Source organism: Littorina saxatilis, linkage group LG14 (assembly GCF_037325665.1).
Source record: "Littorina saxatilis isolate snail1 linkage group LG14, US_GU_Lsax_2.0, whole genome shotgun sequence".
NCBI classification, from domain to species: domain Eukaryota; kingdom Metazoa; phylum Mollusca; class Gastropoda; order Littorinimorpha; family Littorinidae; genus Littorina; species Littorina saxatilis.
The window spans coordinates 13,525,256-13,539,389 of record NC_090258.1 but is presented as its reverse complement, the minus strand read 5'-3'; the positions used below and the strand labels follow the sequence as shown (position 1 = coordinate 13,539,389).

The following is a 14,134-nucleotide window of genomic DNA, read 5'->3' as shown; positions in this document are numbered from 1 at the left end:
TCGATAGGTTAATTTTCAGCTGTTTTCGACTAAGAGAGAGAGAAAGATTGAAAGAGCAACGGAGAAAGAAACAGAGACAGAGAGGGGGAAGAGAGAGATATGATGTTGGAACTTTATTTTACAAGGGTACAGGTTTAAGGTTTCAATAATTTGTACAACCTGTCCAAACATCCAAGACAACATTATAATCAATGTTAAACAACTATAGAACGAACAACAAACAAATAAAACAAGAACGCTGAAGCGTGATAACTATTCAGTCAACGGAATGCACTGGTACAAAGGAAGAGAGAGAGAGAGAGAGAGAGAGAGAGAGAGAGAGAGAGAGAGAGAGAGAGAGAGAGAGAGAGAGAGAGAGAGAGAGAGATTGCGATCAAATCAATTCAAATCAAATTTCGAGGTAAATAGATGGATTATGCATACACGTTTTCCGCCAGTAAGGGACGCAGTTTTAATCAAGGAATAAGAATAAGAATACTTTATTATCTCATAGAGAAATTCAGGCGTGGTACATAACAATAATACAAACAGGACATTGTTTTTACATAAGATAGCACTATATAACAGGGCAGGTTATAAAGACACCTCCCACATACCTGTATTCCTGCAGTGCCTTCGAAGTGTTTGCACACACACACATACACACGCATACACATACACGCACGCACACACACACACACACACACACACACACACACACACACACACACAACATAGACAGAGCCGCCCGTGGAACGCACGCACACACACGTTTGTATGTGTGTGCGTGAATGCACAAATGCGCGCATGTGTGTGTGTGGTGCATATTTTCTCATGTGGTTATGTCGTGAGGGTAAGCTGCTGTCTTCACCGACCTGGAGACCATTTAAGACAGCACCCTAGTCTACCCTCACTCATGACTGTGATCTGGTAATGTGACTCACATGATCGTACTAGCGGCTGAAAATGTTTGGGAAAACCTTGAGTTCCACAAAGTAGGAATGGACTTTGAACTTATCCTGTTTATATTAGGGCGCAGGGATAAAGAGAAAGTAAAATAATGGACAGATTTATTTGTGAAAAGTATAACGCAGTTATGAATAATACATTAGATACATTTTACAAGGATCGGCGCCTGTATATGCATGTTTTGATGTAACCCGTAGGTTATTTTTTCTACATACTTTTGATACTGTGACCACCAAGCCCTGGTCCCCCTCCCCCCCCCCACCCCATGTGTGTTGTAATTGTCCAAGTGTGTTTCTGTTTTATGTTTTTGTCCCCTTGTTTAGGTGATGTCCTGTAATGTACGGCATATACATGTAAAAAGAAAAAAACACTCCACAAAAAGAGAATACAAAAAATTAAAAAGAACCACAACAACAACAAAAACAACATAAAACAACAACATATAACAACAACATAAAACAACAGTATCAACCAAACCAACAAACAAGAAACATGCAGTGTGAAAAAAATCAAAAAAACAGGATGGTATAGGAACGTTTGATTTTATGTTTTGTTTTGTCATAAATTAAATGTTTCAATAATTTAACATACTAGTTGTTGATGCAGGGTAAAATGCTTGCATGTTCAAACTGAAATCGTCTGCATAGTTGCAATGTTTTCATACGTTTTCTTTCAAAAAGCTGTTTCATAATACTCACACACTTTAAATTAAAAAAAATAAAAATAAATAATGGAACGTAAGCGTTCATTTGCGGGAACATTTGATTTATTATTGCTGTACACAAATGTCAATTACATGACCAGGTGACAAGAGTTATGAAGGGAAGGTATGGTATTGTCTTTACTGCCATCTTGACGTTGAAAGACACCTATTCAGATCATGATCTGTAGAAGATCAACATCAGTTAAAGGCCCGGCAGGAGTATATAAGGAGCCTGACCTTCTGCGTTGGCAAATCATTTCAAACCTCTTGCAGGCAACGGACAAATACTGCTCCTACATTTTCTTTAATATCTCGGTTAAGCATGAGTTACGGTGTCAGATTTTTTGTTCACACAGCTGGTTTTCACACATTTACCGCCCTATGCGCTTAGATAAGGTTAATTCTCCATAATAAAGAAGATATTTGTAAACAAACATTTCAATGGGGATCTTGTTCAAAGAAAAGGGCGGAGTCAACACTCTCCGACGTCACAGATTTACACCATGCGTTCCAAAAATAGCAAAACACGTGGCATGCGGCAATTTGGTCCCAGAACATGTTGTCTCAGGTGCATGTGTATTTGTTACATCGGATATGAAGAAAGAAATGCAACTAACCTTTACCACCAGTTGTGGCCTTGATAGGGTATTCCTGTGAGGTTGGGATAAAGCTCTCTCACTAATTTGAGCACACAGTCGGGCATCATTTCTCGGTTAATGTTTACCCGTGTTGGATTGTCTTGATGTAAGGAAGACGTCTTTTTCGCCAAGTACAATGCACAATTCCAAGCACCGCGTCGGTCTAGCATGGACCAATACTTCTTGTAGAGTACTTTTCTAACGCCGGAATTCCTGCGGTGTGGCAATTGGCCTGTACCTAGCCACCTCTGGCGATGATTTGTCACACAAGGGCTGCAAAAACAAAAGGCACACTGGCCTACCAGAGGAGAGCCCTGTACTAGGACCCGTGTCTCCGCTTTCACCATCGCCTCCAGGATCAGATAACCACGTCTGCACCCTAACGGTACTACACACACGAGAGACAGCCTCTGTATTGAGGTCACACGATGATGGCCCAGCACCTCTTGGTACACAAGTCGAATCTTTTATTACACACCTTCGAGTTTCAAATGGCCACTGATTCTCAGTAAATATTCTCCTTATTGCGTTCTCCTGGTCACTGTTAATGTTGAGAAGTGTTAAATCAAATTTCGCCATTTATTTCCACAGACAGAAAGAGATGTCAGTGCAATACAGCTTACAGACTGCAGCCTGGCCCCTAACTAAGTTACTATCACCATCGGATGTTGGAATGTGAAACACTCAGGTTTTCCCGCCTTCATCTGTCAACAACACTGATTGTGTTAGAGGCTCTCGCTGGGTGGAATAACAGACCGTGTTCCAAAGTATGCGTATACACTACGCAGATTATCACCGTTGACTTCGTCTACATGGTCCCGCTAACTATAATTACTGTCCCTGAAAGTGCCTCACAGGATGGGCAAGTTTACTTTCAAAACAGAAAGGGGTAATCTAAACTCGGTTTGTTCTAAGTGGACATGGGAAACAAAGGGACTCGGATCTTGGGTCGCCCCTGGCAACACAAATGGAAGAATCCAGGATATGCAAATGGTCTTCTGCAGTTTATTCCAAGGTGGTAGGGGGTTGAAAGGGGGAACGAACGGGAGGGGGGAGGGCGGAGGGGACAGTGGTCGGTGGAGCTACTATACTAAGACTGCAGCAATGGACTGGTGATGTGAAATCATCACCCACACATTTCGAGGTACCCTCCCCCCTCACCATTCGGTTCACAAGCCTGTTTTTGTCCTTGGTCAGTTTGAAAATGATTGGTTTGTTCAAGTATTCCGCCAAAAAAATGCGCCAAGATTTCCCTCCTCATTTCAGTGGTGTTTGACGCTTGCCCCACTCACTTAGTCAGAGTCTGATGCAAGAATTGACTCGAGAATTCTGTTCATTGACGTTGTGACGTACTAAACTTGTTTATTGTTCGCGGTTTTGGCTGATTCTGTGTTGTTTTTCTGCAATATCAGCGAAAGTACCATCATAGCGGTGACTGAGTTACAGCAACCAAGACTAAGTTTCATTTTGTCCGTTTGACTAGCCTGACATCTACAGCCTTGACATTGTTATTCTGTTTCTCTCTGTGTGACTGATTTCTTTGACACAAAGGTTCTCTGTGTGAAAGTTCAATTGTATTGTAAATATAAACAAAATACGCAATCAATATGCAAGATATCACAAATGTTCAGAAACGAAAATATGTGAAAAACTCTGAAGAAGCTGTTAAAAGAAGAAATGCTGCTCGCACAGACAGAAAGCCAGATGGTAAAATTCAGTTTAGCGGTGAGAGAGAGGAAATTGATCTTATTTACGCCCAAGTTCAAAAGGTTAAAACATTTTTGGGAGAAGGAAATCCAAACAAAGAGCTTGTGGACACTATCTTGTGCTTTTTTTTATTGACAAAAACATTGAAGCTGATTTATTAGAGCGCCCTGATGCCCCCGCGTGCCCAGTGCACTTTGGCCTGTTCGTGTTTACATCGCGTTGTGCTATTTTTGCTAAGCCCCGCCCCTTTTTCTGTTGCATTATGGGAGAGGCCGGATTGGCCGTGACGTGTTTAAGATGACAGCGCCTAGTCCGATGGAGAACAGAATGGGCTGAAATGATGTCAACGGACAACTGGATGACTAACCCACTTCAGGGGCGGACGAGGGGGGGGGGGCACAGGGGGCACGTGCCCCCCCCCCCCCCCGACAAAGAAAAAAAAAAGAAGAAGAAAAAAAAAAGATTTTTCTATGCTGATTCTATGACCATTTCCAAGTTCAAATGGCACCAGATGGCACCATTTTGCTTCTTTAAGCAAAAAAATTTTTCGGGGGGGCATGCCCCCGGACCCCCCTAACAAATTCGGGTGCTTCGCGCCCATCACATTCACTTTCGATTCAAAGTGCCCCCCCCCCCCCCCTTACAAAGCAACTGATCCGCCCCTGCACTTTTACCCACAATAACATTAAAGTTCACACGATGGAATTGCCAATAGAGTGCATGTTTCACTGGCCGCTTGTTATGTTATGTTGTTCATGTACCGTTATTAGTGTCATGCTGTTCATGTCAGGCAAAAAACCACCCATAATGACCTGCAGTGAACTATGACAATATTGACACGGTACCCTGCGATCCAAGACCAGACCTTGGCGACGCCATGACACAGCGGGAGATGGTCAGAGCGATCCGGACTCGCGCATCTTGCAACTATGAAAGTCAGTCACGCTCTCTTTAGTTGGAGTCTCCAGAGTATGCATTGCTCAATTGGCTGGCTCGGGGATGGAGCTTGGAGAGAAAAAGAGTGAGAGTGAGATACGGAGAGAGAGAGAGAAAGGGAGAGAAAGAGAGAGAGAGAGAGAGAGAGAGAGAGAGAGAGAGAGAGAGAGAGAGACAGAGAGACAGAGAGAGAGAGAGAGATACGGAGAGAGGAAGAGAGATACAGAGGAAGATAGTTACAGAGATAAAGAGAGAGAGAGAAAGAAAGAGAAAGAGATAGATAGAGAGAGAGCTGAACAATACAGTGCAATCAGTATTGAGTATGATTTGTTTAGTTCCAGCCTTTAACCAAGGTAGGTACTTCCTTGGTATTCCTTTGAAGTATATAACCGCTTGGCCATTCTTACACATGAGCTTGACAGTGCTTTTGATTGATGTAATGTGTTAGTGCTTTAAAACAATAGGAAAAGTAAACGTCTTTCTAGTTTGCAATGGTTGAACGGGTTCATGCAAAATTAAGCCTATGCATGAACAATGTATCTATTGTTAGTAATAATTGGTCACGTTTAAACACTCATGCTTTGCTGGTGTTAGAGAACAAGTTTTCACATTTTCTGATAGGATTTTGCCGTTTATTATCATCCAGAATTTTCTTTCTCGGGGGGTCGGAGGGGAAGGTCTTAAAATTACATTTATGTTTTGTGTGTATGTTCGGGCAAGCTCGACATCAACAGAATCTGTTTCATTTAATACCCCTACATGATTTGAATGACATTGCTGTTTGTATTATCATACGACGTGTGACGTGAGATCATTATTACTGTTATTTATGTTTGTGATAGCATTTACAGAGTTGTGTTCACTGTTCTTGGGCTCCACTGTTTCGGTATGCAAGGAGTGTAAGTCAGAACACAAACAGCGTGGTTGCTGGTGTGTCTGAGTGTGTGTGTGTGTGTGTGTGTGTGTGTGTGTGTGTGTGTGTCTTTGCGTTTAGTCCCTCTCTCTCTCTCTCTCTCTCTCTCTCTCTTTCTCTCTCTCTGCCCCCCCACTGTCTCTCATCCCAAATCTATGATGGAGGCAGAACAGCAGACAGCAGACGAAGTTTGCAATAATGTGCTGTTTTATTTGTCTAAAGCTCAAAGAAGGTAAATACGTATCCCGGCCCACAATCATTTGAAAGTGACAGAAGCAAGGCATAGACTAAACAGATAAAAGTTGATTTAATTTTTAAAATGCTACACTACATCATTCAAAATTCATGTTACAAGTTACAAAGCAAACGTATTGAAAAAAAGCAAACTTATTTACGGTTGACCAAAAACTCGTTGACGTCGACACAAGAACGAAGATTGCTGGTAAGCCTGTAGCCATCAGGACAGGAACACTGGTAGCTGCCCGCTGTGTTGTTACACGTTACCTCGCACGCGTTCAGCGCGTCGTCCGCACACTCGTCCACGTCAAGGCAGAGGTTTGCCTGACCTGGGATGCATAACAAATTTAAACACTAGTTAGCTGGGATAGGTAAGTATAATATAACCATCCAGGCATTAGTATTTTCACAAGTCAAGGCTATGTTTTCCTGACGCTATGACACTGCAAACGACATGATGAGGACAGTGATAATCTGTCAAGTGATCGGATACTCCCACATGTGTAAACAGTGCACAAAGCAATAAGAAACTTTGGACAGGTTTGCAGATAATCTACAGACAATGATTTTGATTTTGTGTGGAATCGAAAACGTGATCGGATTAGTAGAAATGTTCTTGTTAAAAGTGATAAAGATGGTGGTCTAAATGTCCCCCACGTTAAAAGTTATACGGCAGCCCTGAAATTAACATGGATCAGAAAGTTGAGGATTACAGACCATAAAGGGAAAGATATAACAATTCCTCTGTACCCTGATGTTGATAATATTAATATGTATGGCCCCAGTGTCTGCAGTGGCAAACCTCATTGTAACAGTTTTTGGAAGGATTTGTTTTGTGTGTATGAACAATTTCGGTACAACATATATTTAGAGGCCTCATAAGAAATAGTAGCGGAATAACAATATTAAAAGTGGGAATAAGGTCAGTTTTTTGTTGTTGTTGAGAATTGATGTGATAAAAAAGTTTATTTTATTGGTCAGTTGGGAAAAGACGATGGACGTTTTTATACCTTTACGAGTTTTGTAATAAATATGAAATAAAAACTTTTGTTTTAATAATAATACGAATATTTATAACGCGCACATATCTCACCAACAGGCGACTCAAGGCGCACATACACTCATTCACACACACGGAGACTTAAAGTCACTAGCACACACACACCATCAACCGTAGCTGTCTAAGGATGGTCAGTGTCAGAGTCATTGCCGTTAGATGACGGCGACAAAGCGTCAAAAGGCAGCGCCGGAGCGACGTCGGAAGGTAGCGCCGGAGCGACGTCAGAAGGCAGCGCCGGAGCGACGTCAGACGGCTGCGCCGGAGCGACGTCAGAAGGCAGCGCCGGGGAGACGTCAGAAGGCAGCGCCGGAGCGACGTCAGAAGGCTGCGCCGAAGCGACATCAGACGGCTGCGCCGGAGCGACGTCAGCAGGCAGCGCCGGGGCGACGTCAGAAGGCAGCGCCGGGGCGACGTCAGAAGGCAGCGCCGGGGCGACGTCAGAAGGCAGCGCCGGGGCGACGTCAGAAGGCAGCGCCGGAGCGACGTCAGAAGGCTGCGCCGAAGCGACATCAGACGGCTGCGCCGGAGCGACGTCAGAAGGCAGCGCTGGGGCGACGTCAGAAGTTATTTAGGATGTGTTAGGGCAATTACAAAATATAAAAAAAAGTTCTGATATTGTTTTGTAGAATATTAATATGTGACCCTCCACGACGGTATGAGTCGCATGTCACCTTTGCATGATTTTCATATTTTTACATTTTCATAAAGAGTTTTTTATGCTCTATCCAGTGGTGAAAACCGTTTTTAGAAAAGAGCGAACACTGTTTGAGTTATAAGCCTGTGAGTAAGGTGACCCTAACACTGTTACCAGACACTCCCCGGAGTTATATTAAGCCTAGCGCAGAACCGCGCGAGGTGACATGCGACTCATTTCGTGGTGGAGGGTCACATATAGTTGATGAAAGCAAGTCTGTATTAATCTTTTTTTCTCAAGTTGAAGGAGCAAAAATGTATTGTGAAAAATCAATACAGAATGGAAAGCGTCCAAAACGTTGTATAAAATGGGAAAGTAAACTGTAACGGGATATTGATTGGAAATCGGTTTTAATATATGAAAAAAAATATCTGAGGTGAAATTAAAGTGGTTCCAAATAGGAGTGCTGCAGAGAAATTTGGCAACTAATGTTGTATTGAAACAGATGGGAGTTCCAATGATGTATTGTGTCTTATTCCCCCCTCTGCTTCTTTCTCTCTGTAAACTGACCGGCCGCAGTAAGGTATCCCCACTTCCCACTGTTTTCCCCGCTAGTCAGCTGCCAGATGTATTCAGTGATTATTTTATCAAGAAGGTTTCTGATATTCGTTCTGAACTTGATCAGATGAGTGCACATTCTGCTTCCTCCAGTCATGTTGATGTTCCCGCTGATTGTTCTTTTCCATCATTTCAGCCAATCAGTGAAAAAGACCTTAAATCCATTATTCTGAAGTCCAAACCAACAACTTGTCCACTTGATGCCATACCCACACCACTGCTTTTTGAGAATCTTGATGTGTTGTTGCCAACTCTTACTCAAATTGTCAATGATAGCCTGTTATCTGGTGTTTTTCCATCATTGTTCAAAACTGCACTTGTCAAACCACTTCTCAAAAAACCTAGTCTTGATGTCAATATTTTGAAGAATTATCGTCCTGTATCTAATTTATCATTCTTGTCCAAAGTTTTTGAAAAGGTAGTTTTGAAGCAGCTGTTGTCATATTTGAACACCCATGATTTGATCTCGCACTCTCAGTCCGCTTATCGCCCTTCTCACTGTACTGAAACAGCCCTACTTAAAGTAATCAGTGACATTCTGTCTGCTCTGGATGGTGGTGATGTGTCAGTGCTTACCCTACTTGACCTTTCCGCAGCGTTCGACACGATTGACCATGTCACGCTTCTCCATAGACTTCAGACTCTGTACGGCATATCCGGTCCACCGCTAGCATGGCTTGAGTCCTATCTCATTGGCAGGACTCAGGCTGTGCTTGTCGATGGCCAGATGTCTGCTCCAGCCCCACTTTCTTTCGGCGTTCCTCAAGGTTCAGTACTCGGTCCCATCCTTTTCATCATGTACACTAAGCCCCTCTTCACACTGATTCAAAACCATTCTGTTTAAATCAGTCTTTTGCTGATGACACCCAGCTGTATAAACCCAGTCCCCCTGCAGAGACATTCCGCCATCCAGACCATTCAGACATGCATCACTGATGTTAAATCTTGGATGGTCGATAACAAACTCAAGCTGAATGATGATAAGACTGAAGTCTTACTGTGCAAAAAGAAGAACACTACATTTCCCTCTCCCCAACCTGTTTCTGTTCAAATAGGCAATACCGACATTCTTTTCTCACCATCAGCTAGAAACCTTGGATTCACCCTTTCATCTGACATGACCCTTAACAAACATATATATTTAGTCTGTAGAGCAGCTTATTTTGAGCTTCGTAAGATCAGCACCATTCGCCACACACTCTCCTCTCAAACAACTAACACTCTTGTCTGTGCCTTTGTTCTTTCTAAACTTGACTACTGCAACTCTCTTCTCTCTGGCTGTCCTCTGTACCTCCTGCATAAACTACAAAAAGTCCAAAACTCGGCAGCACGAAAACGAGATCACGCAACACCACTTCTTCACACACTGCACTGGTTACCTAGTCAAGCCCGCATTGACTACAAACTGTCCACCCTCTGCTTTAACTTCTTTTCTGGCTCGTCTCCTGCTTACTTCTCTGAACTCCTCACCGTCTATTCTCCAGCAAGACAACTCCGTGCCTCTTCTGACTGTCGCATCCTTACCATTCCACACACCAAAACCAAAACATACGGACAACGCACTTTTACTTTCTGCGCACCCACACAATGGAATTCTCTCCCCTTTCACATCCGCCACTCTCAGTCACCCCAAGCATTCCAACGAGCACTTAAAACGCACCTCTTCAAGAAATACAACCCCTGATTTTGTTTTCTCAGTCCATCAGTAGGCTACAGTGTATTTGTTGTTTTAGTGATAATGTATATAAACATCAAGGACTGTTTTCAGCATTGTTGATAACATGTTCTGTTTGATTAAGGGTATTCAGCTGGTATTTCCTTGTTTTTTACTACCTATTTTATTCATGTTTTTATTACTCAATTAGTGGAAGAATCTTTTGTAATGTACGTTTGATGGTGTATGCTTTTAATTAAGCGTTGTTGACTATGAATGTAGATGTAAATGCTTGTATAACTGTGTTTTAATTTTAAATGTGTCAAGCGCAAAGAGCATAATTGTAAAGTTATGATGTTGCGCTATATAAATGCTCATTTATTATTATTATTATTATAAACTTGTAGGGCTAGTTATTTTTCGGTAACTTACCCAACAACCAAAATCACTTACCCAACAACGGGCCTGAATCCTCGATAGCTCATGGGTAGAGACTGTACACATTGTGGATCTACTTTTTGCGACTCAAAAGTTCAGAACACTCTAATGTACAAAATATACATATCTGGAGCAAACATACAACCATACCGCATTTAAACCAGCAACTACAGGCTTGAACACATGAATCTCAATATAAAATCCATGAGTTTGGTTGTTTTCTGAATTCAGATCTGCCGTGCACAATCGTTTATCGCTAGCAAGATTCCAAGGAAAAGTAACTCTCATACTTTGTCTAGCGACACGAGTAGTTCCCCTTCCAGATTTCGGCTGCATCGACAAGACTGCAATCCGACGGTCAGTTTTCAACAATATTTCATTTTATAAACAGATCACACGCAATCAATTGCAAACATTTAATCAACTTAAAGAACATGCAGGGGTTTCATACACTATTTTGCCCCAGAAAACTGAACTTCACACAGTTTTTAACGTTGGAACACGGGTGTAAAACTTCGTCTGCTAGTCACATTCGAGGAAAGAACACACACTATCTGCCTTTACCGCCACAGCAGAATGACAACATAACTGTGTACTTGATTTTAGTTCAAAACATGGACACTGACAAGAAGTGTTAACAGAATTGAATGATTTGCACGGAACTATACAACCGCGCATTAATCGATCGCCTGCGCAGGTAGACTGGTTGGGTGAATATGATTCGATCAAACTTTCGCACAAAAACTCCTCTTTTCTTTGAATAACTGAAGAAAGGAGAAATAAAGAGGTTACATGCCGAGTCTCAGTGATTATCAAAAATAATGGTCTCAGTTCGCGGTCATGAAAAAGCTCGCTGAAGCTCGCATTTTTCATGATCCGCTAACTTCGACCATTATTTTTGATAATCACTGAGACTCGGCATGTAACCTCTACATCTGTGTCGAGAAGAGAGAAATAATATTCAACATTGTCTGTGGAAGTGTCAGTATGTACGCTTATTTTGAAATGATTTGTAAGATTTTGTTAACAGATATTTGTCTAACTCCAACACATGCCATCATTACCAACAGAGAAGTAGCATACACTCAAACTCAGTTGTAAATACAGGCGACACGCAAATACATATACCTGCCCAGCCTGGAACAAAGTACCACACATGAACTAAAATGCAATACTTCAAAATCATTCAGCAGGACATTAATCACAAGCTTTCGTGTAAAACATCAGGTTGTAGGCAGAATAGATGAGATGTCTTAATTAAGTGGCCCATTTGCACATTGCAAACTTAAGATAATAAACTGAAGTACGACAAAATAACGCAATAAATAAAATTACATAAAATTAAAACAAAGAATGCATGCAATCAAATAGAAGAAACAAACTAAACAAAAGTAAAACATCGTGTCACAATATACGAATGTTCTTGAAAAAAAATAGTATAAAGTCGTTCATTTCAAGTATAAATTTAAGTTGTGTTTGGAAAGCAATTATAGCAATGTAAAAGTCTCTCTGGAGGTGAACATTGCCCAGAAAATTCAGATTTCATTGAACTCTGATATGTCCATTATTTTCATTAAAGGTTAACTCCGCCTCCTGAAAACAGTTCGTCTCACTGTCTGAGATTTGGCCAGGCTTTTACCGGGGAACATCCCTCCACTTAGTCAAACACCAAAAATCAACACTCTGAATGCTTGCTGTGGTGAGTTGGAATTTACTTTTTGAATGAAATGATTGCCGAAAAAGGCACCAGTCAGTTCTTTTTGGTCTTATCACATATAAAAGCCCGGCCAAATCTATGATGGAGAGGTCATTTATTTTCACGAAGCAGTGTGGGCCTTTAAGCTGAATCCGAACGATGTTTGCATGATGCATTGCATTACAGATCATCATAAGTGACCTGTTAACTCACACCATATCTTACAGCAGTGGCTGGTGCATATTGGTCAAAGCTATTATTCATGTTATTTCCTAACTCGAACAATTATATAAACATTTCTCCCAGTGCAAACGACGCTTTTCAGTTAAAATTTGTTTTCCGTTGTATCCTATTTTGAGTGTTTCTCACCTGTAGAACAGTCACACGCAGCATGTAGGAAGTTCCGATTTCCTACCGCAGGCTGGACACGTGTGAAATCACACTGACCATGACTGCTACAGCCGAAGCATACGATCAGAGGGATGGTGTACACAACAGACTGGGCCTCAGAAGAGTCAACAGCAAACACTCTGCACAATTCCAAATATTTATTGAGGAAAACTGAAACAAAATCAAACTGATATTGCCTGATATAATTGGTGTTTCCTCATACAAAAATATAAGTTCCATCTCGTATGTGTTGACACAAACGTACAGCATGACTGCACTAAATGATATTGATGTGGAGTTGGATAGCTAGCTTTAAATGTTAATGTTTTGGCATTTGCATTCCTAATATTTTGCAACTGGAACAAGAAGGTATGTGCACATCTATGATCAATTTCTTTGGTTCATTGTTTCTTAGACTCTGCAAATGTTGTGATGCGCCAATGTAATTGTACATTTCTCCAAGAGAACCTGTATCACTTTCATAAAAAGGCGGTGTCAGTTTACCTCTATTTTACCTAGACATTCGTATCATATAACAGGTTCACATATAAATCCGTGATTACCTGTAAACTAAATAGTACAGTATATTATATCTAAATCGACGTGCAAAATACAGTATTACATATTACATACCATATAATGCACAGCCTACAAGATCATCACTTACAACTGACCATAATGTTATGGATCACACACAAAAACTCACTTAAGAGTGACTGGGGTGTTGGAATTAACAGTGACAGTTATATTCCCTGTAGTCTCAATGATTTGAATGGATCCGTTGCCGTCATTGGTCAGTTTATAGGTCACTGTGTCGCCAGGGTCATAGGCGCTGACTCTGAACGTCTTGGGAACATTCACCGTCACTGTCACATTATCGGGCACTTCGAGAGTCGGTAGCCTGTTTTCTGCAAGTGAAAGATGAAATAAGAACAAAAACTGAACTTTTAGCATGCTGCTTTGATTGAAATCGATGTCCTTTAAACTATAGGAATACTGAAGTGATCGTAACTGTACTGTTAATATATGTTTTATCTCCCACAATTCCGAGAGGAATGGGTCACGTGAGATAGAACGCGGGAATACGTCACTGAACGAATGGTTTCCGTCCTGTGAAGACGTGTTGGTGCACTGTCTCTCTTGCTTTGCTTTTATTTTCCTCTAACCTTTCTCTGTACAAGTTTTAGTTGTAGGTTAGTTGAAGTGTATTGACTATTTTGATTGTTTATCATTGTGTCAACTTGCAAGGTAAGGAAACAGTTTGGAGTTTTCGGTGTTTGTTGGTTTTTTGAACCGGGAACTTGTTTCGCGTATGAATTTTATTCGTCGAAGCTAATTACACATGGAAATGTTAGGCGTCAGTCGGCGCGTTCATTGTTTTTGCAGGTGTGACCTACTATATTTGGGTCAGTTGGGATCGTTACTTGTTTTTGCACGTGTGACCTAAGGTCAGTCGGAATTGTGACTTGTTTTGGTAGGATGACATATTATTTTGGCTACGGAAATGAAGTACACGTTTGCTGACACAGTCAGTCACGATTTGCTGACATAGTCAGTCACGA

At 41.5% G+C, this 14,134-nt stretch overlaps 1 protein-coding gene across 1 annotated transcript in view; it reads right to left on the bottom strand.

The window, feature by feature from the left end:
• Nucleotides 1-6,270: 6,270 nt before the first annotated feature.
• LOC138947168 (uncharacterized) overlaps nucleotides 6,271-14,134 on the bottom strand; it is a 256,793-nt gene continuing 248,929 nt past the window's right edge. Inside the window, exons 60-63 of the mRNA XM_070318604.1 lie at nucleotides 13,279-13,480; nucleotides 12,552-12,712; nucleotides 7,248-7,688; nucleotides 6,271-6,411 (exon numbers count right to left, since the gene is read on the bottom strand). Of these exons, the coding sequence (XP_070174705.1) occupies nucleotides 7,264-7,688; nucleotides 12,552-12,712; nucleotides 13,279-13,480 (788 nt within the window). The 3' untranslated portion in view covers nucleotides 6,271-6,411; nucleotides 7,248-7,263. The remainder of the gene's footprint in view (nucleotides 6,412-7,247; nucleotides 7,689-12,551; nucleotides 12,713-13,278; nucleotides 13,481-14,134) is intronic.